Here is a 27,390-nt window from a genome sequence, read left to right as displayed (position 1 = left end):
GAATATATTAAGGTTGGTTTCATATGTGTTTTAAAGGACAACTCTTTTTATTATTGTCACAACCCATATTTCGCTATATAAACATCTACAATATTGAAAGCACAGAGAAGGTATTTTGTATGTAGTTTCTAAACAGAATTCTATCTATGAATTTTATGTTAGGTATACAGGGCTGGGATTGAAATCTGAAAATTTGAGTTCAAGCCCTGGCTCTCTCAGGCATAATCTGTATATTCAACCCTCGATCTTTGACCCTATTCTTTTCACCTGCAAAACTAGGATAAAACTAAGGATTCTATTACTACATTCAGCTGTTAAAAGAATAAAAATAAAAACACATTTGAAATTATCTTGGAAACTGTTTTATCACTAATATAAAGGTACAATATATGCACCCTTATAAACCAGTGAAAGGGAAAAGAAATCACACTGCTTTACAACTGCAGACCTTCACAATTCAGGATACACATTTAATAGTTTTGAAGAACTGTTTTTCCAAAAGAAATCAAAAATATTTTTATATTTAAATTTTGTTTAATTACTATAACTTTATATATCTAGAAATAAACTAATCAAGTCCAAGATAATGTTGAGTGAAAGGAAACTTTATATAAATCTAAAACCACTTCTGCTCCATCAGGCACACGGGTTATACCATGTAAGAGTAATGTATCAGCAACACCCACCTCTGGAATTCTACTCTGCAATATTATCCATAGTATAGGCCTGGTCTGTTTATAAAACAAACCACTCTTTGTGTATCTTCAAAATATATTTTAAAATTAAAAAAGAAGGAAGGAAGAAAGGAGGAAAGGAGGGAGGGAGGGAAAGAGGGAGGCAGGGAGAAGGAAGGAGAGGAAGGAAGGAAGGAAGGAAGGAAGGAAGGAAGGAAGGAAGGAAGGAAGGTAGGTCAGATGATTAGGAATCTGCACATAGCATAATATATGGCAGTCTGAATTCGTACCTGGCCTCTGCCACTTCCTATCCCTGTAATTTTAATCAAGTAATATAATCTTTCTTTTCACTGTTGAATGAAGACACCAACATCATCTATACTTATAAACATATAAGGAAATGCTGTGATGATTATTGAAATTAATAAAATTCAGCAATACCTTGGCATGCTGGAATAATAGGTCAAAATTCAGATTTACATAGAGATGAAGGCAATATCCTGCAAAAAAATGTACAATTTTTTTTCCTAACACTTGTAGACAAACATGTTTACAAGTAGTTCATAGGAAAGCATTATAAAGGGATTTTATTGATTATAAGCTAATGAGCTCATTGTCATTGAAAATGCTCAAGAGGAGATTATATGGATGATCATCTACCAAGTATTTTAAAAACGAATCCTACTCTCGGTGAGAGAGTTATCTGAAACTTCTGTTCATTCAGCAAGTATATACAGAAGACTTAGTATGTGCCAGCAACAAGACTAGAATCCAGAATCCAGGCCGACTCATTCCTATTGCCCCCAGGGATTCCTGGATTGCGGAACACTGATAATGAAATGTAATTGACCTGGTAGATTATCCCTAAGCAGGGCAGCTAACACATACCTGGCACAGGAAGAGACGCCTCCTGCAGCTGAGTCTTCAAAGATACATTATTTGAAGATAGCTATTTAAAGATTAAGGAAAAGAGATATGCAGAAAGATTGAACATCTATCTTATGTAAAGACCAGAGTCTCATTGGGTCAGATAAGAAAAAGAAAGACATTGTACAAAACCAAAAGCAGTTAAGTGTAGTCAAAGCACAGAGTATAAGGAGGAAAGGGTTAGAGGTGTGATTAGAGGAGTGGTCCAGCTGTATAGTACCTCAAGGGTCCCATTAAAATCAGTATCTGACGAGTGAGAGGAGATTCATGGAATGGTTTTAGGAGTAACATAATTTGACTAGCCCTTTAACATTATTGCTTCAACCTATGAAAAGGGGAACTTAATACATGATCAAAAAATGTTAAAAAGCTTTGGAAAAAGAAGGCATGATTACTTTAACAAAGGGTGCTAGTCTAAGTGGATGTTCATTAAAAAAATAAATTACTATCATAAAAAATAAACTGTGCTGTGGCAAAAACCCAAATGTGAAAACTAAAATATAAAAATGACTAGAAGAGGCTGGGTACAGTGGCTCGCGCCAGTGATCTCAGCACTTTGGGAGGCCGAGGCAGCAGGATCACCTGAGGTCAGGAGTTCGAGACCAGCCTGGCCAACATAGTAAAACCCATGTCTGCTAAAAATACAGAAATTAGCTAGGTGTGGTGGCAGGCACCTGTAATCCCAGCTACTCAGGAGGCTGAGACAGGAGAATTACTTGAATCTGGAGGCAGAGGTTGCAGTGAGCCAAGATTGAGCCACTGCACTCCAGCGTGGGCAACAGAGTGAGACACCACCTTACATAAATAAATAAATAAAAAATAAAAATAAAAATGACTAGATGAAAAAATATTCATGACAGAGAGGGAAAAAATTCTTAAATAAGACACACAAAAGTACAAACTAGATTTAACTAAATTAAAACAAAAATATTCTGTATCATAAGAAACACTATAAACAGAGTTAAGGCAAGTCACAATTACTGAGAAAAGATAATTGCAATGTTTACAATTGCAAAAAGATCACTATCAATATCACATAAAGAATTATTATAAGTCATTTTTAAAAACACAAACAATACAATAAAATAATACAGGTAATTCACCAAGAAGAAATATGAATGACCAGAAGCAAATAAAAAGATTCTCAACCTTAACAATAATCAAGGTAATGCAAATGAACACAGTAATTAAATTTCATCACACTCACCACATTGGCAAAAAACTTTAAATTCTGAAAATACCAGCTGTTGATGAGAAAGTGTAGAAATGGAGACGCATATAGTGCTGGTGGGCACAACCACTTTGGAGAGCGATTTGGCAATACCTAGTAAAACTGAACATGCACCTGTCTACAGCCAAGCAATTCTACTTCTAAATACATACAGTAAGAACCAGGAATGGGCTGCCCTTGGGGAAAGAGGGTCTAGTATCCAGTTGGTGAAGCTTATGGCTTGTCCCTATGTATACAGTTCTTAAATTATTCTTTTTATTTTAAAAAAATTATTCTTTAAATAGATAATATAGGCATGTGGCTTAAAAGGAAACCTTAAAAGGCGCAAAAGGATTTGTCTCATTTTAAATTTAAAAAAAAACTGTATCAGCATCAAATAATTAAACATTTCTTTGTTTGAATATCATAAAAAAATACATACAGTAGAGAAATCCATGCACACAGGCACAAGAATGTATATTACAGTGTGGTTTGTGATGACAGAAATTAAGAAGTTATCAGTTTTCTTCAATGGGTAAACAAGAAATTACGGTGTATGTATATAATGATATAAAATTAAAATAAGTGATTTATATTTATTCATATGGATTAATCAAAATGTCAAATGATAATAAGTTGCAGAGATACATATACAATATATTTTTAAATAAATCATTAGGACATATTCGAGTATTATATGTTGTAAAGGCATAAAAACATGGGAAGAAATGATACTCACAAACCTCAGAACAGTGGTTCCCTCACAGCAGGAAAAAGGAGAAATAAAATGGGATTGAGAACAAAGACACAAAGAGAAAGCAATCACGTATGAACAATCTCTTCTTTCAAAAAATAATGTTAGTTCTCTAAGTGCTTGGAATTATTTCATGGTGAGAATCCTACTACTATATACAATAACATGGATAAACTTCCAAAACAGGCTGAGTGAAAGAAACCAGATACAAAAGGTCACATACTGTATAATTCCATTTTTTATGAAATATCCAGAAAAGGTAAATCCATAAAAGCAGAATGCAGATTCCTGATTGCAAGGAGCCAAGAGGGAGGAGAGAATGGGTAATGTCTATTTAATGGGTTTAGAGTTTTCTTTGGCGGCAATGAAAATGTTTTGAAACTAGACAAAGGAGATGGTGGTAGAACACCGTGGATGCACTTCTGTCAGTAAATTGTAAATGCCAGCAAATTGTAGATTTGGGAATAGCTAATTTTATGTTTAATGAATTTTACTTCCTTAATCAAAATAGGCAAGCATACACCTCCTCTAGGAGTAGAAAACTACTAAAAATGGAGAATCAGTGAGGAGAGTCTCAAAGTAATTATGTAAGAGATGATTTGACCTGAACTGTTGCAATAGCAGAGAATATATGAAAAGTGGGTAAATCCAAGAGTTGTTCTTTAACAGGACTTGTTACCTGACTGGATGAGGAGAGAGAAATAAAGAGGAGCCAAAGATGAACTAAGAGATCTGATTTTCTAGTATGCATAGTGTATATTCTATTTCCAGGGAAGGAAAACATGGAAGAAGGAGCAAGTTTAAGAGGAATAGTATTCATTTGCTTTGTAATCTGCTGAGTTGGAGAGGTCTATGGGCCATACAAATGAAGATATCCAGCAGGCAGCCCAGTATAGAGCTAGCCTAGGCTTACGTGCACACTGCAATTGAGGCTGTGGAAGTAGATGAGATCATCCTGGCAGTAAAATGAAAACCAGATGAAAACAAGACGTTCTAGGACAAAACCCTAAGGAATACCAACACTCAAATCCTACAACAGAACCTTTAAGAGTCAGAAGTCAAGAAAGTATTTCAAGAAAGAAAAAGTAGTCAAAATATCTAAAACTACTGAGACACCAACATAAAGACTCAAAAGTAGGTCTTTGGGAATAAGGTGGTCTTCAGAGACGTTAGCTGACAGCTATTTCCTGCTATGCTACAGGAGAGTAGAGTAGGAAAACTGTTCAAATGTTTAAAACCCAGTATCTTTAATTGTAGTGATATAGATAACCAGTAAAATCAGAGAAGCTCTAGAAAGAACTGTGGCTAGAGAAGAAAGAGATAACCAGCCCTCATGAGAGTTACAATGAGCCACTTCTCACAGAACTGAAAACTACACTAGCACTTCTCAAATGTTTCCACCCAACATGCAGAAGAAAGTAATTGCACAGCCTTTGCCATCTCAGGGTAAGACTATCTAAGGTACATAATTTGTTCTTAAAAATTCATGCACATTATGTATTCTACTCAGGAATGTTTATTTTAATATAAGAATGTTTTTCCCTTATTTTCAATTAAAATTAATGTTCCAAAAAGGTGTTCCTTGTTTATCACGCAATTTCCCATATGGCCCTCCCACAAACCCCACACATCCCATATGCATATGTACTCCTACTTTGAGAAATACGGAGGAGAGTCATCATTCCACAAGAGTGATTGCCCCTAAAAATCCCTTTTAGAAATTGTTTGCCACAACACAATACCCATAAACCCCTACGTGACTTGTAATCATTTCTTCTTTCCATTTTTCTTAAAATTACATCCTTCAACTTTAAAAGTATGTTTCAGATATAACGGAAGTTGGTGGCTAAGTCTGTGTTGAACAGACTTTATAATTAGGACTCCTCTTTATCTTTCTTGACTAAAGAGTCAATTAATTTATTATGTACTCTATACATGGAGGTTGACCCAATACCTTTAAATATTTAGTCATTTTTCTCTGAACCTCTCCCATATCTTTCCCAAGGTGCAGGCATGCTTTTGTAAAGGGCCCCTTATGCTTCTGGGACAAAGGCAGGTTTTGCCTAAATGAGGTCATTAAAACAAAACATCAAGTTCCCAGTGCCCTGAGATTCCAAGCCAATGACCTACAGAGTGTTCCAGCTGATCTTAATTTCCTTGGCACAGCACAGTAAGAGTACTGTAATATAATGCAAAATAGCTCTAAAGAGAAACTAGATACTGGCTAGGGTCTTGCCAATACACAGTTAAATAATACCAAAGTAGCCCTTTCATCTGAATACTGTGTTTCACACGCATATGTCACCCTTCCCAAGAATGAAAGTAATCTTCCACTGTGAATGTGGGTTGATTGAAAAGCTTTTACTGGACTCAGCCCCATAAAGTATGCATGCTTTTTAACTGGCATACATGTGCTGCTAAGACTGAAAATGCTTACAAGGGAACCAAAGAGACAAAGAACAGAACCCATTCTCACCAAGGGTAATCCAAATTTAGAATGTGCTTATAGTGGTAAATCAATACTCAAACATTTATCCTGACCAGGCTCTCTTTTAACATCTAACAATATCAGACTCTTCCTGGAAAATAAACCAAATTTCCCTTTTCAAAGTTTCTTTACACATTTGATATCATTTATATTAAAATATCAGTACGTTTCCAAATATTCTACCCCTTAATTATAATGACTTCTTTGCTCTTTATCCATTTGTTCCTCCATTCATTTGTTTTTCCATCCAACAAAAATTAACTGAGGGCTTGAGAAGTGCCAGACATTATTCTACATGCTAGAGGTTGAATAAATAAAACTTATTCAATTAAAAAATAGTTCCTGTCTTCACAGAGCTTATGTTCTACTAGGAAAAGGCAGTAGATAAAAGCATACATACGTGAACATAACACATGTCAGATGATAAATGCTAGTTAGGAAAATTAAGCTGAGTGAGGGAGAAGAGGGAACACAGAGGTGGTGGAAGGCAACGTGAATCTTTGAACTCCATCAGAGCTACAATAATCTTTAATGATCTATTAACCAGTAAATCAGTTAAAGACCTCATATAATACAACTGAAAATGACAAATTAGAAACCATCTGACTTGATAAAGATTTGTCACCCAATCAGATCCATTAATTTTATCAATTTCTGGAGAGTTTCAACAAAGTTTTACCATTTCAGCAAAGATTTACCATTAGCCATTAATGATTTTTTACTCTTCAACTTAAATGTACTTTGTTCAAACTAATACACTCAGAAAATTTGGGGGAAAATGTGTTTTTGTCATACATTTGACAAACCAAAATACAAGGTTTCTGCATGATTTCTTTACAATTCTTTTCCCTAAGATGCTTTGGTTTTATAATGTGTTGTACATAGATTTTCATCCAAAGTTTAAAGTTTCAGATTTAGTTTACCCAAGAAAATGTCAGTCATATAATTGGAAAAGTTAATCCTCACTCTCAAAGCAATTGGCAAATTAGACTTATACTTTGTCAGATAAAGTCCAACTTTACTTTTCAATTCAAATTAGTTACATTTTGGCCAGGCACAGTGGCTCACACCTGTAATCCCAGCACTTTGGGAGGCCAAGGTGGGCAGATCACCTGAGGCCAGGAGTTGAAGACCAGCCCGGCCAACATGGTAAAACCCCATCTCTACTAAAAATGCAAAAATTAGCTGGGCGTGGTGGTGGGTACCCATAATCCCAGCTACTTGGGGGGCTGAGGGAGGAGAATTGCTTGAACCCAAGAGATGGAGGTTGCAGTGAGCTGAGATTACACCACTGCACTCTAGCCTAGGCAACAGAGTGAGACTCCATCCCAAAAACAAACAAACAAAAACAAATTAGTTACATTTTGAGAAAAATACTTTAAAAACACTAAAAAATAAATTATGAATTATATCTTAGAAGAGAAATAGCTAAAAGCGGGTCAAAATTAAAGTAATACATTGATGGTGCCTATGTCATATCAGCTAGGAACAAAGCAAAGCAACCCCTTATATTATCCCAGCTTCCCAATGCTTGGTTCATGACTTGGACACATGGGGAAAAAAAAAGAAAAGAAAAACGTTAAATTAATACAGAACTAAGAGTTCTGGGGAGTATGATGAAGTGCTAAGAAGTACATAGAATTCCTTTGGCAATTGTGTTATTGTACATTTTCACCACTAGGTTTCAGCTTTTGAATATAACCAAATAAAAATCAAGTATAAAATTAGAAATAGTTCCATTAAATGTAGTAGTCACCATGATAAAAATTTCTTATGTTTTTCAGGAATGCACATGACACTTTTAAAAGATAGTCCAGTAGCTAGCATATCATTTTTTAGGAATTAGAAAATATTAAAATATTTTATAATAAAATGGGATATGAATTGACAGAAATTGGAATAAAGAGTTTATCATATGATTTGCTAAAAGAGATTTAAGTACAATATTGCATAACACACACAAAATTTGAAAGAAGTCATGTACATGTTTTATTCTCTAGTTTTAACCAATTTATCTTGAAAAGTTTGGTAGTCTCCAAAAAGATTTCTGTAAACATTTAAAAAAATCAGTTACTAACTATGGCAGATACTGTGGCGCACCATCTAAACCCACCCCCTTCAAGACTGAAGTACTCATTCTCCCAGCCCTTAGCGTATCAGCCACTGAGACCTGTGGCTAAGGCCTCCCTGCCTGCCATTGCACTATGCTGAAGAGAGTTGCCATGCCCAAGGTCTGGCACTTCCCAGGCAGCCCAGCACCTATGCCCTAATTCTGAATGATTCTGTAGGGCCGATCCAGCTCCAGAGCTCTCCTATGGGATCAACTGGACCTTTGCTGCGGCTGTGCTGCAGCCCAACTTTTCCCTGTGTCCATTCCTACAAGTATTGTGTCCATGGAGCTCTCCCCAGCAAACTTCCTGCAGGCAAACTGTGCTCCAGTGACTTCAGAAATAACCTCACCGGCAGCACTAACCTATATTATATCAGGTGTTTGTAGGTGCATTTTCTTTCAACTACTGATGCATCCTATAAATACGTATGGAGAATAGCAGAGAATACATTTAAATACATAACAAAAGGCCATTTCAGCATTCAGTATTTCTCACTAATGCGCTCCTTGCTTTGCTCTTAAGAAGTTCTCCCTCAAGGGTTACTATACATTCTTTGACAACAGTCAGGACATGGAAGAACTGAAGTCAAAAATTGAAAATTGAAAAAAGAAAATTGTGATTACTCCCTTCACACCATCACATATCTGAATTCAGAATATTTAACACTGGTCAAAAATCCTCATTTCTACCATTTGTCTTAACAGAAAGAGGCTTGAGACATTAAAAACGAACTCCTTCTGATTTGTGGTGCTTTCATTAATCATTAAAGAAAGCTTTCCCTGTGTGTGATGCCCTGGAGGCTTACATGCCCCAGGGTAATGCACCATGAGGCAGTTACTGGGAGCACAGGTGGATTCTCAGGAAGTGAAAACTGATTCTCTTAAACCTATGTTTGTACAGCCCTTGAAAAGTCTTCATGTATTTTCAAAGGGCATATGTCTCCCCATTTCCATGTGATGAACACTGACCTAAATAATTCACCACTGACATTAATTCTTAATAATTAAAACATTTGCTAGCCTATAACTCTTTCTCTGAGAGACTTATATTATAAACCTAACTGATATTTCCACTTAATCTTTTCTAAAGCTGTGAATCTTATGAACACACAGTAAACTGAAAGAAAATATAGCAGCTCACTGAGCACTCACTTAGTATAATACTACATAAAAAATAATGTATACGATCAGAAATATTTTGATTAATTTCATTACACATAATCAAATTTTCATAGGTGTTAAATAAAAGCAAAAGATATGTAGTGATAAAATCCAATTAGTTCAGGATCTATAATTTTACTTTTGTACTATAGAGAAATAATTATCAAGAAAAAAATTTAACAAATAAAAATACAATTTTATTTTTGTAAACAGAATCTATTAATCAAAATTTTTTTTCTAATTTAATGAAGATGATTGATCATCATTAGAATAAATGTCAAAATATAATTTGATAATATTAGTTTTAACTATGTATCTTCATTAATCCATTTACTCATTCATTTTTTCCAGGAAAGAACTCAAGAACAATATAGTCAAGATAATTCACATAGAGGGAAAAAGAAGAAAACAACTAAACCAAATAGATAATTGGACAATTCAGATTATGGTAAGTACACCCAAGGAAACAAGTTGAGAAATGTGATGGAAAATTTTTAAAAAAAAATTTTTTTTTTTCTTTTTTTGGAGACAGAGTTTCACTCTTGTGACCCAGGCTGGAGTGCAATGGCGCGATCTCAGCTCAATGCAACCTCCGCCTCCTGGGTTCAGGCAATTCTTCTGCCTCAGCCTCCTGAGTAGCTGGGATTACAGGCACGCACCACCATGCCCAGCTAATTTGTTGTATTTTTACTAGAGACGGGGTTTCACCATGTTGACCAGGATGGTCTCGATCTCTTGACCTCGTGATCCACCCGCCTCGGCCTCTCAAAGTGCTAGGATTACAGGAAAAAAAAAAAAATTTAATACAGGCTACTTTTAGGCTAGTCAAAAAAAAAAAAAAAAAAAATCTCCTTGATGAAAAGATCTAATACTGAAATCTAGAGAATAAAGAGGAATCAGCTATGTCAAGAGCCGGGGAAAGAGGTTCCAGACACAGAAAACAGCCAAGGTAAAGGCTTTGAGATAGAAAAAAAGTTTTCTAAGTTCACAAATAGAACGGTGGCTGGAGTCTAATGAACAAAGGGTAGAATGTAGATGAGGTTTCAGAGGTAGCCAGGGACCAAACCATGTAGAGTCCTGCCAGTCAAAGTAAGAAATGTGGATTTCATTCTAAGGTATCAACATTTTTTAAACCAGGAAATGACATGCTGTGGTTTACATTTCTGAAAGTTCCCTGTAACAAATATGTATTGAATGAACCAAGATAAGCTAACAAAGAAGAGAAAAGGTCATTTATGGAGCTCCTGTAGGTGAGAAGACGATGGCTCAAATTAGGATGGTAGCAGCAGAGATAGATGTATATAGATTCAGTCCTACCTTGATGAAAGATGTAGCAGTACTTAACAAGACCAGAAAGTAGACTCCTTGACTCTTGGCTTAAGTAATCAAATAGACGATCTGAGGGTGGAGCAAGATAAATTTAGAGAATTCAGAGGTTATGACAACCCCATACCTTTTTTTTTTAGACAGAGTCTCGCTCTGTCACCCAGGCTAGAATTTAGTGGTGTAATCTCAGCTCACTGCAACCTCCGCCTCCCTGGTTCAAGCAAATCCCCTGCCTCAGCCTCCCAAGTAGCTGGGATCACAGGCACACATCAACATGTCCTGCCGATTTTTTTGTATTTTCAGTAGAGACAGGGTTTCCCTACGTTGGCCAGACTGGTCTCAAACTCCTGACCTCAGACAATCCACCTGCCTTGGCCTCCCAAAGGGCTGAGATTACAGGCGTGAACCACCACATCCAGCCCACCCCATACCTATTAAGCCAAGCAGAGCCAAATGTGTATTGGACCTATGCAGGTCTTAAGTGGTCACATCTTATCTCACATCCTTATTTCTAAGTTTAGATAGTTGGTTCTGTACTTTAACTTCACCCCTCAAGTTGGCTCCTACCAGATGTGATTCCTTTTCTGATTCTACTTCTAATGTTTCAACTGTGACTTTGATGCATGATTTCTAGTTTAACCAGACCCTTCTGCCCCAGTTATTTCCATGAATGGGACTCCTGTGCCATCTGTCCTATGTCACCCCAAACATGTTCTTTATCAAAAAAAGTATGGGCACTATGGGGGAATACCTGAACAGAGGCTGAGAGGGAGCTTCTAGGGCTAGTGGAACAAAAGAAACCCCACTTTCCATGACTCTTCTATCTGCTGCACAGGAGTCATTAATTACTGCTTCTACAGCCATCAGAATCACTTGCTCCAGGAATACAATAAAACTGTAGAGTTTTTAGACACAGAAAGGGTGAGCAATGGGCTGATATGACACCCCTCATCTGCAGTAAGACTGTATTAAAAACTAGGTTTGCTGATTCCTGTTCCAATATCTTTCAATCACATCCTATTGACTCACATCTTTCCATAGAAGCAATATCAAAAAGAGTGCATGCAACATTGTAAGAGTGCTATATTTTGAAGCCATTATGGGTTTTAAAACTTTGGCCTGACAACCTAACCACTGCGTGTAACATTATATCTATGGAAAAATGTATATGAATGAAAGGCCAACTTATTAAATATCTTTTCGAATACAAGCATTAGTAAACTGGTTAACAATATTAAATCTCCTATTTGTGTTTGTTTTTCTTGTGGCTTTGAAAAATACTAAATGAGCAGGCCAAAGAAAAGGACAAGAAGTAAAGGATGTTCTCCCTATGTGAGTCCTGCCATTTCTCTTCTAAATTAATCCTGAACCCTTTCTTTCTACTCCCTTGCCTTGGCAACGATTTGTGGCCACTTCCTGGGGTCTCCCTTGAGCTGACCTTTATCTGGAAAGCCAAAAGGCCAATTCTCAGGTCTGCTTATCACCATTGAAGTACACATAAGTATATACTTATACAGTAGTGTTTATTACTATTTGACATAAGCTGACATTTTTTTCAAAGCAATATCCATAAGACTGCAGAAATCTTTTTTATATTAATTAAAATCCAGTTATATTGAACCACGAATGACTCCAATTTTCTTTCTCTTGACGGAACATATTATATGCCCCTAGGGAAAAACAAACCAGAAGCTGGGATTTCAATAAAGTTAAAAAGAAAACTCATATTGTAGATAAACTTTGGACTGCAAATGTACCCTGCAAATTAACCAAAAATTAGAGGCAACCTTCAAACTGGAAATAAAACCTTGACAAACAGAAGATCTGCTAGGGGATTTAAGTTTTAAAATAGGAAAAGAAAGCTATCTTCTCCTACAATGAAGGTAACTAGAGTAAGATGGGAAGGATCCTGAGTTGGTAGCTCCTGCCATCAGAGGTTAAGGAACCTCAGTGAGAAATAAGCTTAGGACAATGGCCAAGGAAGCTGAGAAGCCCTGAAGGATGATATCAACTAAAACTACTGTCCAATAAATATGCTTCATGTACATTAAGTGAACTGAGACAAAGGAACTGGACACTCTGAACTGGATACATGAAGTCAAACAAACCAATTGGTGGATCATCATATATCATATAAATATGATTAGAATGAGTGTTTGTGTCCTGTTTGAGATCTTTTTTCCCCTAGGATACTAGCTGTCCATTGTTTCCTCCCTGCCTCCATATGCCATACCTACTAAGCCTGTACCACATTCTCACGTTACCATACCCTTGCGGAGTGAACAGTGGTCCAGGACCCACTGTCCCCTTGGTCACATCTAACTGAATAGGAGCTGGACACACTGGACTGACAAACCTCTCCAGATACAGTTTCCAGTCAGTTACCAAGTACTGAACCAACAGTTGGAGGAAAACTTGGGAGCAGCCACTCGGGGCCGCAGGTGCTACACGAAATCAGGGCAAGCAAGACTGCAAAGAAATGTCAAAAATGATGTGAATTTGCAAGAAGAAGCAGAGACTATGTGGTATGTTTGTGGGAAGACAAAAGGGAGAGAATAGAGAAAGTGATTGCCTTGATTTTTGCTGACTTTCTTGTTCCCAATTCCAGCCTCTCATGAGACCAGTGACCTTTTGGCCTTCAGCTACTACAACATAACCTTTCAGGCTGGTTCATTTGGGGTTCTGTTTTGTCTGAACAATCAATACCTGGCTAAAATACCAACTAAAGGCCATTTGTAACATTCTCACCTTTGTCAACAAAACAGAATTGTCTTCAGTTTCGAAACGTCCAATTGGCCCAGTTTGAAAGTGGCAGAGAATAAGAGTACACTGATTTTGTATACATGTCAAAGAAAAAAACATATAAAAAATCAAATTCCTATAACCTTCCCCAGAACATTCCTATTCAGTGGGTTTTGTAAGACGTCCAAGTATCCATATTTTTAATAAGCATCCCTGGTGGTTCTGAGGAAGGTGGTTTAAAGATCACACTTTGAGAAGCACAGCTGTAAAGCCTTCTTCAATACTGCTATAAAGATCTATACACTTTCAAATTCTTCTCCAAAAACATTATATTCATCAAGTGCCAGCATTCAAAAGTAGCAAATTGTCTTTGGAAAGACAGATTTGTTTGAAACCCTAATAGGAGAGAGTATTGTCTCTATTATTCTTTCTGCATATATGTTTTGTTTCACATTAAATGGGATTTTGCAAAATAGCTCAGAGGGCCTAAACACAATTTATGATGTTGTTTCCATCAAAAAATGAATTGAAACTTCCAAAGAGCTAATTTTCAGACTTTTGAAAGCTAAGCAGTTTGTAATTTGAGAATTTCATGAGCCATTCCAACTGAGAAAATTCAATTATGAATGGTTTTAGATGATACCAAGGAATTATTGTTATTTCTGTCAGGAAATAATAGCATTTGGGTTATAAAAGAAAATTCATTTTTTAGAGATGAATACAAAACTATGTAGAGATGCAACGATGGGCTGTCCAGGATTTACATAAAAATACTTTAGCAAGGAAACTACATTTTTTTAAAAAAAGAAATAGATGGAGCAAACGAGGCAAAATCTTCATAATTGCTGAGTCTGGAAAAAATAAAATATGTACATAGAGTTTCTCTTCTTTTACTTCGATGTATACTAGAAAAATAAGTACATGAAATTTCAGTTAACGTAGCAGCCACATAAGTTTCCTATAGGACCACACATACAAGTTCAGCATGTCCAAATTGGAATAATTAGTGACATCACAAAGGAATGATGTAAGAGATCCTTTAATTTGGGGACAGAGATCTACTCATCCTTTGAAAATCTGTGACATGCTACAGAAAAAAGAAATCAAAGCCAGAGCATATGGAAAACTATTTTTTTTTTATTATTTGAGAGAAATTTTTATTTTTCTGAATACACACAAAAAAATCCTTAATTTAATAGAGAATAGACTAGAAACAGTGTGGTGAGGGACAGAGCACATTGAGACATAGTATTCTTTTTGATCTCCCTTTATGTAAACTACGGAAGCATGGGAAAATCCCTTCTGGTTTTTGCACATTCTTTTTGTAATCCTGAAATGCAGGTGACATACTTACTTCCTTGTGTTCCCATGAAATAATATCCTGTGGACCGTAAACTACACACAAAAGCTGGTTATTCATAATACTAACACATCTTATTTGATAATAAAATCAAACATTTGATAGATTTCTCAGACCAATTTTAGGGAGAAGACGGAGAAGAAATCTGGAAATAAAAAACGTAGTTACATTTTGGGAAAAAATAAAAAGAGGAATTCCATGTCCTTAGATGAATATTAACTAATGGTATTTGTCTCTCCTGTTCTTGTGTTATGAGGAGAGTTGTAACTAACAACACTGGTATACATGTATTATTGTCTTACTCTTATTTACAGTCCTCGCTTTCTTTAGAAATTGTATCTTCCTTAAAAGGGACTGTCAAAGCCTCAAGAAATCCAGATATCAGGTGCTGGCTGTGACACATAGCATTCCTTAAACTCAATTTACACATCTCTGAAAAAAGAACATTGAAATAGAGGATCTGAAAAATCTCACCCAACTCAAACATTCCATGACACATTTTTTCATAGTATTTTTTAAATCTCTAAAGCCTTCAGAGGCTTTATTCTTACTTAGTTGTACAACATAGTCCTGGGAAGCAATTAACCAGAGTTACTACACAGGCTATATCCAAGCACAAAAATTACCTAGGGGTCAACAAACAAGACAAGAATTGATTCTGCTGGAAGAGCTAAATAAAGATTTCTAATTCTTTGCTTTCCTTCAAACAATAGGTATTTAGGGTTCATTACTAACAGATAATTTCCTGATAAATTTCAATCAGAAATTAGGAAAAAAAGAGATTAAGTTCATAATGGAAGTCACTTTTAATATAAGTAACTTTTCTGGACCGTGTATGTAAGGGAAGGTATACTTTAAATCTGCTTTATTGGTAAACGCAAAGAAATATGCCTAGGAAATATGGCCAGCACTGTAAAAAAAGAGGAAAAGGGAATAAAGAATATGGATTCTCTCTTATTCTAGCTTTTACTAAAAAATAATAGTACTGAAAGCCTACAGTATTGTATACTTTGGGACATTTTATTTGCAAAAAGTGACAAAGCATTTTCACTTTTTTTCTGGCTTCAATGCACTTTACCACTCATGTGTTATGTAGGCATCTCAAATAATAAACAAAATTTATGGCTTGTGAGATGATTTTTGACTGTGGTTTTGAAAGGCCAGATGAAATTTAACATTTTTAATTTGATTCTCTCAAATTTTCTGGTCATTGATTTGTAAATAACAAGTACAATTATTTTCCTCATTTTTTTCTATGGGGAGAAAAGAATTGCTAAAATGACTGGAATGGTTAAACAGGACAAATGACAGAAAATATAAAAGAGACATCTTCTCCTATAACATTTCAACCATAAATAATACGCAGTAGAGTCTTTCACATATAGTCACTTACATCATCTCAACTGAAGGTTACAGATAAACTGGGCCAAAAACACCATCTTGTAAAAGGGTAATGTATGTCACAAAGGTACTGAGTTGGGGACTCACTTACATAGAGTCATCTATTCTCAAAACCTTCCTCATTTCAAAGAACTGAGCATGTACAAAGAAGCCAAAACAAAAGGATCAGTTCTCAATGCAAAGTCTAGGTGGGGGGAACAGGAAACAGAAAGTAAAAAGCAGCCTCCCTCTTCCTCAACTTTGGGGTACCCTTGTTTTCATAGAGCTCTCAACCCTTGGGTCAAGGCAAAGATCAGCAAGAAGGGCCCTTCAAAGGTGGGAACAGCCTTCTGGGATTGATCTTTGAAAATCAGGCTGGGACTCTGCTCAGGAAACAGCACAGCTGTGTTGTGTGGGTACAGTGCTCTCTGAGAAGGTCATTGTGGATACAGGATGCAAGGCCAGAGCAGGAAACCTACAGGGGTCAATAAAAACATCACCTTTTCCCCATTTCTAATTTGCTATTTTTCCCCCATTTTCCAATTTAAACCTGATCTGAAGAAATGTCATCAGTCTCTAAGATGTCTTACCCTAGTCTGATGACTATCCACACTTAGGGCACATCCTGCCTTGACCCTGGCACTTTACCCACTGTTTCTCTTTCATCTCCTATACTAACATAAGCATACCACTACCCACTTTCTATTCAAATCAAACCTGGCATCACCAACAAATCTCTTAGACACACGCATTCTGCAAGTGTCCATTCATAGCATTAAAGTGAGTCAGCCCAGATCTCTTTTCCCTTTACTTCCCTTCTGGTTCAGGCTCTACCCACTATCACAGCCCCAAATCAAAGCCCTATCTTTTATAACTATCTTGCATGATATTATTGCTTAGCTAGGGGCCTTATTGCCTAGGATGGTGTACGAAACATAGAAGATCCTTAGTAATTTGGGAATTACCTATTAAATTCTTCCAGATGACCATTATGCCATCATTAGACATTTCCTTTTCTTACTCTCAATCCGGAATCTGTTTTTTTTTTCTACTACCATGGCACACAGTCAAATCTACCATCCTTATTTCCATCTTCTATCCAGACTGAAAAGTCAACTCTCAAAGAGCTTGGAAGTTTCACTAGGGTTGTTTTTTCCTTGGGATCTGACTTTAAACCTCACCGTGATAATAAAGCTCTCAAGTCTCCTCTTTGTCTATCTCCCCAGCAGTCACCCACTTAAGGGCTTATTTCTCCTTTTAAAAATGCAATTCAGAACATAGTTCTGCTTCTAGAAAAATTTACTCCCATTTTCTCCCATTCTTACCCAAAAACATGATTTCCAAGTGACTTCAAACCCCTCCCCCAAAAAGTATATACACAGGGCTTCCATCAAACGTATTTCCTGCTGTTTCTATTATTGCTGTATATGATCAAGAATTCACCTGCTTTCTAAGGTATTTCCTCCATTCCTAAAAACATAAACACACATAGTTGAACCCAACAGAGGTAATAAAGGTGCAGAAATAAGAAAGAGAATAATAGATGCGGTAAAATGGCCAACTGTCTTGTCCTTTCTGTTCATTATCCTTCTCCCACTGCAAATATCTGGCTATTTAAATTTATTGTTTCCACCCTTGTAAGAACAAGGTGCATTTCATCTAGTGAGGCTTCTCTTTGTTTTGCTGGGTCAAAACTGGGAGAACGTATATGATAAGAGACGAATTATTCTAGGAGACACTGAATATTTTTCCCCTCAAAATGTGTAACGATGATGTATTTTCTGTTAGTTGCTTGGTCCTTAAAATCTAATTTGCTTCAGTCAGTCCCAAACTAGAAACTTGAAAAAAGAAAATCATAAAAATACAGTTTTCTAATTATCAATTATGAGTAGTCTATATTCTGTAGTCAGAGCCTCCAAACTGAGAAATCCACTGAAATGAAGACATATTGACCCTAAACTCCAAGTACTTTTTGCCATAGCATCACTATATCACTTTCCTTTGGTAAATGAGGTTGGCTTTGGTTAAAAATATGAAAAATTAAAGAAAGTATTAAAGGAACCAGTCAGTCCCCTTCTCACACCACTACCACTGCGTGCCCAGCCCCAACCTCTGCCCAATTCCTGGCTTAAAAATGATCCCATTTCCTACCTATCTGGTGAACAACAATTGCTCCCAACCACTGTAATTTATATATATATTCTCTCTTTTAATCCATCCCAGGACGCTTGGAAGTAGGTTTTAACGTTCCCATCATACACCTTAAAAAAATAAGGCCCAAAATGAAAATAATGCCAAAGGATAATGTCAGTCAACAGAGTTGTTTAACAGAGCCCATTCTAATCCTTTGTTAATACTGTAAATTATGGAAAATCTTAAAGACTGTATGGATTCAGAACTCCTAAGATTTTTGAATTTTAAAATGTAAAAATGCATACCTGTTTTTTCCTTGAATTTTCTTTGGAAAACAGGTCTGCTGACAACACAGATGTAAATGGAGAACAGCATAGCTCAGGAAAAGGGTTTGGAATAGATGGCATTTCCAGAACATCAAGATCTTTCTTTTTTCTCCTACAGCAAGAGAACATAGGATGTAATTTACATAAAACAGAATGTAAAATATAATTGCTGTCAGGATTAAAAAGTGTGCTAAGGCCAACATGTACCACTCTGTGGCAAAGCTCGTATTATATAAAGTATACAGAAAAGGTCTGTGATGTACTCTCTATGGGTCAAAATATAGTATGTTAATTCGAGATGAAAAAAATCTCTTACAATATTTCTCTCTCTCTCTCTCCTTTTCTCTCTCTTTTGCCTTTAAATCACCAGGCATGGAAACTATTCCTTTTGATAATTTGACTATACCATTACTAATGTAAACATCACCCTGAGGAGTCAGACATTGTTAGGCTTCCATTATATTGACAAAGTCTTTAAGTCACATTTAGTGCATTCATCCTTATGATATTTTACTAATCACTTTTGGAAGTTATGGTTTATTAATTATAGCTGTGGTTCATCTCACTTCAAATTTCATTCACAATGTTGCCCACACACAGTCTGTTGATATTTCAAGTGCTTATAGATATTAAACAGTGAGGCAGTGTTTTGAGGAGGTAAGTTAATAGAACTTGATGGTATAAACCACTCTAGTCCACTGGAGAGTAATTTCAACTTCACTGAAGTTGGAGCGCTTTGAAAATCAGGAAAAAAAATGTAATATTTAAATGTATGAATATAAAGGACTACAGATTTGTGTATTGTTGTAACCTTTTTTTTTCCCAAAAGTATGTGCAACTCTAAAGGCACTTAGTGCTGAATGCTATGGAGATTGGCAAACCTTTTAAAACCTCTATTCTTTCCTGTTGAACAGCAAGACTGCTCAAATGTCAATCCATGCTTTGCTTCTACAGGGTCGCTGTAAGACTCTGTGGGAGGTGAATACATTTATGCTACGATTTTTTTAAATATATAAAATAAAATAGAGTTTCCTTTGTCAAAATGCAGGGCCACGAAGGAGCAGAAGGTGATCAACCTGCAGCCTGGCCTCCTAGTTTCACACCGATGGGCAGAGGCGAAAGAGATGAGAGCTCTCAATGAAACGGTGATGCTATTTATAAGGCACTGTGAGATCGCAATGTCCTGCTGGTCCGGTAGGAGCCAGCTCAGAGGATTGTCTTCAGAGACTTTTACAAACTTGGCCCAGCTCTGGGCACATGGCTCACCCCCTAGGACCGCCTCCTCACCCCCTCGCCTGCTGCCCAGCCAGGACACTTCCCCGCGCCCTCCAGGGCTGCCTACCTGTCTGCAGCACAGCCGCGGGTCCCGTCCGGCGGGGGCAGGAGCGTTCGCGCGTGCAGCCAGGGGGCCGGAGCCAGGTCGTGGGCGTCGCCCCTCCCCTGGGCAGCGCCACACACCTGGGCGGCCAGCGGCGAATCCCGGGCAGCCGCCCTGCCCGCGGCGCTCTGCCCATCTTGCAGGGAAGTGGTCATTGTCGCCGGCCGGGGGGCTCGGGCGTCATGGGAGACCCGGCGCGTGGGGAGAACGGGATCGCGCGGCGGAAGGCGAGGTGCCGGCTAGGCAGCCCGAGCGCTCTGCAGGTGCGGTGGCCTCGCAGCCTGCGCTCGGGGCCCCGGCGGCTGAGACGCGCGGCCGAGCAGTCTGCGAGGCGGCGGGGGAGGGGAGGGGGCGGACGAGGAGGGTGGGGAGAGGGGAGGAGCGGCCGGTGGGTGGGGGCCGCGGGCGGCGGGGCGAGGCGCGGAGGGGGCGGGGAGGGCGCGCGAGCCGCGGGCCGGCCCCGCGCGTGGCCCGGGGCGCCCGGGACCGCTGGCGTCGCTCCCGGGCCGTCCGCTCCGGGACGCTAGGCAGGGACCGCCGCCTCCCCAGGTGGGCTTCGGGGCGCGAGGCTGAGCTCAGGGTCTGGGCGGCCCCGGCGGCGTCGGAGGCGGGGACGCAGCCGAGGGGGTGCTCCCGCTGGGCTTGCCGGGAGGACCGCTGGCGGGACAGGGGTCTGCGCAGCCCTGACCCTCCCACCCTTGCATTCTTCTTGTTCAGCGATCTGAGATCACCTAAGCTGTTGCTGGGCCGCCATGACAGTCCCCACGGGGCCAGGAGGCCAGGAGGCCAGGAGGCCAGGGTACCAGGGGGCTGGGTTTGCCCCAGTCCTTCCCCCACGTGCTGCTTCTTCCATCCACTCCGCAGCCAAAGACGGGGGGGCTGCAGGAGAGCGATAGGGGAGCAAGGAGTCCAATCATTATAGAAACTACCGAGATGTTGAGAATTCCCAGTAAAGCATGAGTAAACCTGAAGGTGTCTGGAATTAGAAAGACTATTAGTTTTATTGTAATGAGAGAAGCTTACGTTAATGAATTCCATGGTGCCTTACGCTACCTATTCCATCCTCTCAACAGCTCCATAAATTAGATGTTTATCTCATTTTACACAAAAGGAAACTGGGGCTCAAAGCCATCGCCTGTAATCCCAGCACTTTGGGAGGCCAAGGCAGGCAGATCAGCTGGGGTCAGGAGTTCGAGACTAGGCTGGCCAACATGGTGAAACCCCGTCTCTACTAAAACTACAAAAAATAGCCGGGCGGGGTGGCTGGTGCTTATAATCCCAGCTACTGTGGAGGCTGAGGCAGGAGAATCGCTTGAACCTGGGAGACGGAGGTCACAGTGGGCCAAGATAGCGCCATTGCACTCCAACCTGGGCAACAGAGCGAGACTCTGTCTCCAAACAAAGAAACAAAACAAAACAACAACAACAACAAAAACGTAGCACTAGTAGCTGGTGTAATCAATATTCCAACCCAGAAGCTTCGTTCTCAAAAACCCAGACTGTTTGAAATGGTAATGGCATTATTATGCTCACGCTGTGACATGCAGCAGCCCTACTCTGAAATGTTGGGTGATCCTGTTTCTGCTGTTCCAATAAGTGTGCCCGTCCCTGGGCACTCTTGAGGATTTCCAAATGTTTCACAGGTTCTTTGTTCTTTGACCAAAGTTAGGTAATATGTGTCCCTGGCATCTGCTTCACCAGGTTTTCTTAATTTCAACAACCTCTGCCCAGGGAAAGGTAAACACTGCCTCCAGAAGAAAGCAGCAGCTCCCTCCCCCATCTCAGTGCATCCTCTCCCACCAAGGCACAGACCACTAGACAACCCAGGGGTCACTAACTCCCAGCCTGCCAGGATACCTGGGCACTCGTGAAGACAGATCTTTGAGTTAGAGTTCAGGGAATCCAAATTCTTCATTTTTCTAGTGTCAAAATTAAGGCCCAGAAGTATACCTGGATCACAGTGGGTGTGATCTCTGGGATCCTTTATACCAGGGGTCCCCAACCCCTGGGCCCTGGACCACACCATACCAGACCATGGACTGTGAGGAACCAGGCCGCAGAGCAGGAGGTGAGCGGCTGGTGAGCCAGCATCACACCGAGATCCCTGCCTTCTGTCAGATCAGCTGGGCATTAGATTCTCATAGATGAGAGAACCCTATTGTGAACTGTGCCTGCCAGGTATCTAGGTTGCTCCTTGTGAGATGATGATCTGATGATGGTGTGATGATCTGAGGTGGAACAGTTTCATCCCGAAACCATCACTCCCACTTCCCATTCGTGGAAAAATTTTCTTCCATGAAACAGGTCCCTGGTGCCAAAACGTTGAGGACACTGAAGTTTATACAATACTTTGGCCAAACCAGGACAAAATGATTCTCCTTCTCAGGAAAAAAAAAAAAAAGTAATAATACTAATGTTGGTAATTACTAACATTTTTTGACACGTGTGTCAGACAAAGCCCTCACTCACATCCGGTTCTCTGAATTACAGATTCTATGCCTGGATTTAAGTGAATTTAATTTAAAAGCATACAGATATACTGAGATTATCCCAGCAAAAACCAAATGAGGTATGTAGTTGCAAATAACTTGAACTAAAGAAACAAAGAAATAACTAAACTTTAATCATTATCATCATTATGCCAATTTTATCTAGAACTCTTGCAGGCAGCCATTTCTTCTTCTTCTTTTTTGTTTTTGTTTTGTTTTTTTTTGAGACAGAGTCTTGCTCTGTCACTCAGGCTGGAGTGCAGTGGCACAATCTCCGCTCACTGTAACCTCCGTCTCCCAGGTTTAAGTGATTCTCCTGCCTCAGCCTCCTGACTAGCTGGGACTACAGGTGCACACTGCCTAGCTAATTTTTTGTATTTTTAGTAGAGACGGGGTTTCGCCATTCTGGCCAGGCTGGTCTTGAACTCCTGACCTCGTGATCTGCCCGCCTCAGCCTCCCAAAGTGCTGGGATTACAGGCGTGAGCCACCTCGCCCAGCCATTTCTTCTAAGAATATTATAGTTTGAGCATTCTCACAGCACACAAATCAGTGGCTGAAGTTTATAACATCTCCATTCCAAACAACTCTCTCTCTATCTCTATCTCTCTCTCCCCCCTTTCTGTCTCTTGCACACAAAAGACACCACACACACACGCACACACACACACACACACACACCAGAAGAGAGAGAGCACACTCTTGATTTTTTTTTTTCTTGGAGAAAGGGATAGGTGGAAACTGCATATGTCTTTGGAATCACTGGAAATGCTATTTCCCAGTAGTGTATCCTGCTCCACATCCTAGCATACTTGCCATAATTTCTTAACCCCAAGAAAGAGTATTCCTTTGTTGGAAGTAGGTCTCTATTGTGTCTGCCCTTTCCAGGCATTCTCTTATTTAGTGGAAACACAGGGAGGGTCAATTTGCAGGCTTGATGCTCATCCTCTGACCCGCCATGGGTAGAAATTGTAATTCCTGCGATTACCAAGGGCAAAAAGAAAAAGAACAGGCCTCTGATAATGAGAACCTAAATAATTTTTTCTCATAGATTGGGAGTAAATATTAAATTTACTCCCAATAGTACCTTGAGAATTTGTACCAAGGGTTATTAGAATTAGCTCACTCACATTTTTGAAGCAAGTCAATAAAGGAACGAGGTTTTTTTGTTTTGTTTTGTTTTTTATCCAAGTGGTTTACAAGAAATGATTCTAAATAAAGAACTATGCAGTATAAAAGGTACAGCATACTGTCAGACCTGCTACAGCCTAAGATAATAGAGGTGTTTTTCTATAAAAGAGAAGTTTTAAAAGAGAAATTTTCATCCTCATAATGGACAGATTTCTGAAACAATAAAGCAGATATTTGGGTACCAAAGAGTGATGTCAGTCTCCTGGATGGCTGTCCTCTCTTTTGACTTAGATGAAATTTTCATCCTCATAATGGACAGATTTCTGAAACAATAAAGCAGATATGTGAGTATTAAGGAGTGATGTCAGTCCCCTGGGTGGCTGTCCTCCCTTTGGACTTGAGCCTGTAAAATTGCAGAGAAGCAGCTTGTCCCCTGGCCCCTTTCCTCTGTGGACATTTCCTACTCTTTGCACCTCCCTTTCCTGTTTTTCCTCAGGAATCTCAGTCTTTCTACATCTCCTGGAAAATGTGTCCTCATTGCATTCCTCTCTCCCTCTACTCATCAATCAAATTTCTTAACCCTTTGTATTGTGAAAGATAAAACACATACAGAAAAGAAGTTCTAAAGTGAAAATGTATAATGACTTATCACAATGAAAACACTGATGTCAGGTCATGAAATGAACTCTTGTCAGCTCTCCAGAAACTCCTCTCTTACTCCTTCCTCCAATTCAAATTTCCTTCCTTCCTTCTTTCCTTCCTTCCTTCCCTTCCTCTCTCCCTTCTTTCCTTCTTTCTTTCTTTCTTTTGTTCTTTTTCTTTCTCTTTTTTTTCTTTTTCTTTCTTTCTTTTTATTTTATTATTATTTTTTTTTTTTTGCAGTATCTGTCACCCAGGCTGGAGTGAAGTGGCAGGAAAATAGCTCACTGCAGCCTTGACTTCCCGGATTCAAGCAATCCAGCCACCTCAACCTCCCAAGTAGCTGGGACCACAGGCACATGCCATCACACTCAATTCTTTACTTTCAGTACAAAAGAGGTCTCACCATGTTGCCCAAGTTGGTCTCAAGCTCCTGGGCTCAAGCAATCCTCCCTCTCTGGCCTCCCGAAGTACTGAGATTACAGGCTTGAGCCACCACTCCCAGCCCAATTCAGATTTTCAGAGTAATCAAATCCTTCTTTTTGTTTATAGTTTAACACCTAATTATCCATCCCTAAACAAAATAGATTATGTTTTCCAGGTTCACTGTTCATATAGATGGAGCCAAAAAGACGGCCCTTTTACGTTTGACTTGGTTCCCTTAATGTTGCATTTGTGATATTCTTCTATGCTGTTGCAAGTAGCTTTAGTTTTTCTGTTTGTTTTTCTATTGTATGTAATACCACAATTTACTTATTCATTTTACTGGAGAAAGATATCTAGGCTGTTTCCATCTTTGACTATTATTAACACTGCTACAATGTGCATTTTACACTTTTCTTGGTGCACATAGGCAGGCACTTCCGGGAGGTATACATGGAGGAGTGGCATTGTGAGGTCATGGTATATAGACACATGTTCTGTTTTAGTAGATACTGCAGTTTCCCAAATTGTTTGTATTGATTTTCATTACTACCAGGAATGCATAAGCTTCCCCAGTTCTTCACATCCTTGACAATAAGTATATTAGAATTGTCACAGTAGGCATTCTGGTGAGTGCATAGCAGTATCTCACTGTGGAATTAGACTTTTCTTTACGACTAATGAGTTTGAGCACTTTTTTCTGTGATTAGTTGCAATTTGGATATCCTCTTTTTGTTTTTCATTTTTGAGAATTGGAGTCTCGTTCTGTTGCCCAGGCTGGAGTGCAGTGACACAATCATGGCTCAGCTCACTGCAATCTCAACCTCCTGGGCTCAAGCAATCCTCCCTTCTTGGGCTCCCAAAGTGCTGGAATTACAGGCATGAGCACACGCCTGTAGTGTCCAGAGCCTGGCTTGGACATCCTCTTTTGACGGACCAGTTCAAATCTCTTGCCCATTCTTATGATGAGTTCTTTTTCTTCCTCACTTATGAGTTATTTTTAAGTTCTAGGGTTTTTTTTATAGTGTAAAGGTATATAGGTTGTTTTTTATTAATATAAATTAGTAGTATCACAGCCTCATTCACAGAATTATCCTGTCCTCACAACTTTGCAGTGACTCCTTTGTCATAATCAATTGCTGATCTATTCATAAGTCTATTTTGGGTTCTCCTTTCTATTCCACTGGCTTATTTAACAATATTTATGTCAATATCTCATTGCTGTAATCATTATGATTTATAACAAGTCTTAATACTCAATAGAGCAAGGCTTTTTATTCTATTCTTCAAGACTGATTCTTCAAGATAGTTAACAGCACAGATCTTGGTCTTAGATCTGATCTCAAAAAGATAGGTATTAAATATAATATATCTTTATCACATATATCCTTTAACAGATAAAAGAGAAGGGTTCCCTAATTTTCCTTGTTTGCTAAGAATTTTTATTATGAATGGATAGTGAACATTATTAAACCAACTTTTCTGCCTTTAGAGTTGATCATATGGTTTTTCTCCATTATTCTATTAAAGTAATTATGTTGACTTTTTAATGGTAAATTAAGTGTACATTCATAGGATAAACCCTACTCATATAGATACATATATTTATTCACATTGCTAATATTTTGTTTACTGGTTTTTGCACCTATGTTCATAAATGAGATTGACCTGAATTTTTCTTTTTCATAATATTCTTCTGAGATGTTGGTCTAGGGTAATGATTGCCTTGTTAGAAGTGGAGAGTTTTCCCTCTTTTTCTTTCTTTGAAGAGTTTATACAGATTATTTCTTATATAAATTGTGTTATTTCTTCCTTAATAGTTAATACAATTTACTTGTTAAGCCATCAGACCCTGTAGTTTTCTTTGTGGAAAAGTTGTTTAATAAATGACTTATTTCTTCCTTAGTAGTTAATAAAATTTACTTGTTAAGTCATCAGACCCTGTAATTTTCTTTGTGGAAAAATGTTTAATAACTGACTCAATATCTTTAATAGTTATAGGACTATTCTAAATTCTTTTTTCTGCTGTCAATTTTGACAAGTAGCATTTTCTAGGAATGTATCTCTTTTATCTAAATTTTAAAATATTTTGGCAGAAAATTATTCATATTTTTCTATTAGCTTTTTAATATCTGAAGGATTTACTATGCTTCCCTATGCCCATTCCTGACATTGGATATTAGTGCTTTCTCTCCTTTTTTCTTGATTATATTCACTAGAGTTCATGAAATTCTTAAGCTTTTCAAGAATAACTTATTTTTCATTTGTGCTTTATTTTGTTAATTTCTATACTTTCCTTTTTTTTTTTTTTTTGGTTTTCAGGTTTTTTTTGAGACGGAGTCTCACTCCGTTGCCCAACCTGGAGTGCAGTGGCACTTCCGCCTCCCAGGTTCAAGCAATTTTTCTGCCTCAGCCTCCTGAGTAGCTGGGATTACAGGCATCTGCCACCACGTCTGGCTAATTTTTTATACTTTTAATAGAGATGTAGTTTCACCATGTTGACCAGGCTGGTCTCAAACTCCTGACCTCAGGTGATCCACCCACCTCAGCCTCCCAAAGTGCTGGGATTACAGGCATGAGCCACTGCTCCTGACTTCTATTTTTATCTTTCTAATTTCCCTCCTTTTTTTTTTTTTTTTGGTTTTATTTGCAGTTATTTTTTGTTGATTTTCTAAATATTTTACATAGATGCTTATAGTTTATTGCTGTTTAGCTTTATTTTCTAATATTGACATTTAAAG

General features: G+C 38.5%; 1 protein-coding gene and 1 long non-coding RNA gene across 2 annotated transcripts in view; one reads left to right on the top strand and one right to left on the bottom strand.

Annotated features, from left to right (window-relative positions):
* Positions 1-20,297, bottom strand: part of GRB14 (growth factor receptor bound protein 14) — a 129,373-nt gene extending 109,076 nt beyond the window's left edge. The window contains exons 1-2 of the mRNA XM_064382664.1: positions 19,934-20,297; positions 18,571-18,703 (exon numbers count right to left, since the gene is read on the bottom strand). Coding sequence (XP_064238734.1) covers positions 18,571-18,703; positions 19,934-20,124 — 324 coding nt within the window. The 5' untranslated portion in view covers positions 20,125-20,297. The remainder of the gene's footprint in view (positions 1-18,570; positions 18,704-19,933) is intronic.
* LOC135276987 (uncharacterized) overlaps positions 20,154-27,390 on the top strand; it is a 78,796-nt gene continuing 71,559 nt past the window's right edge. The window contains exon 1 of the long non-coding RNA XR_010344591.1: positions 20,154-20,232. This is a non-coding gene — a long non-coding RNA (uncharacterized LOC135276987). The remainder of the gene's footprint in view (positions 20,233-27,390) is intronic.

Source organism: Aotus nancymaae, unplaced genomic scaffold, assembly GCF_030222135.1.
Source record: "Aotus nancymaae isolate 86718 unplaced genomic scaffold, 86718_ANA_hifiasm-v0.15.2.pri h1tg000029l, whole genome shotgun sequence".
Classification (NCBI taxonomy): Eukaryota; Metazoa; Chordata; class Mammalia; order Primates; family Aotidae; genus Aotus; species Aotus nancymaae.
Note: the sequence above shows the minus strand (reverse complement) of the source record. Positions and strands in the feature narration are given on the sequence as shown.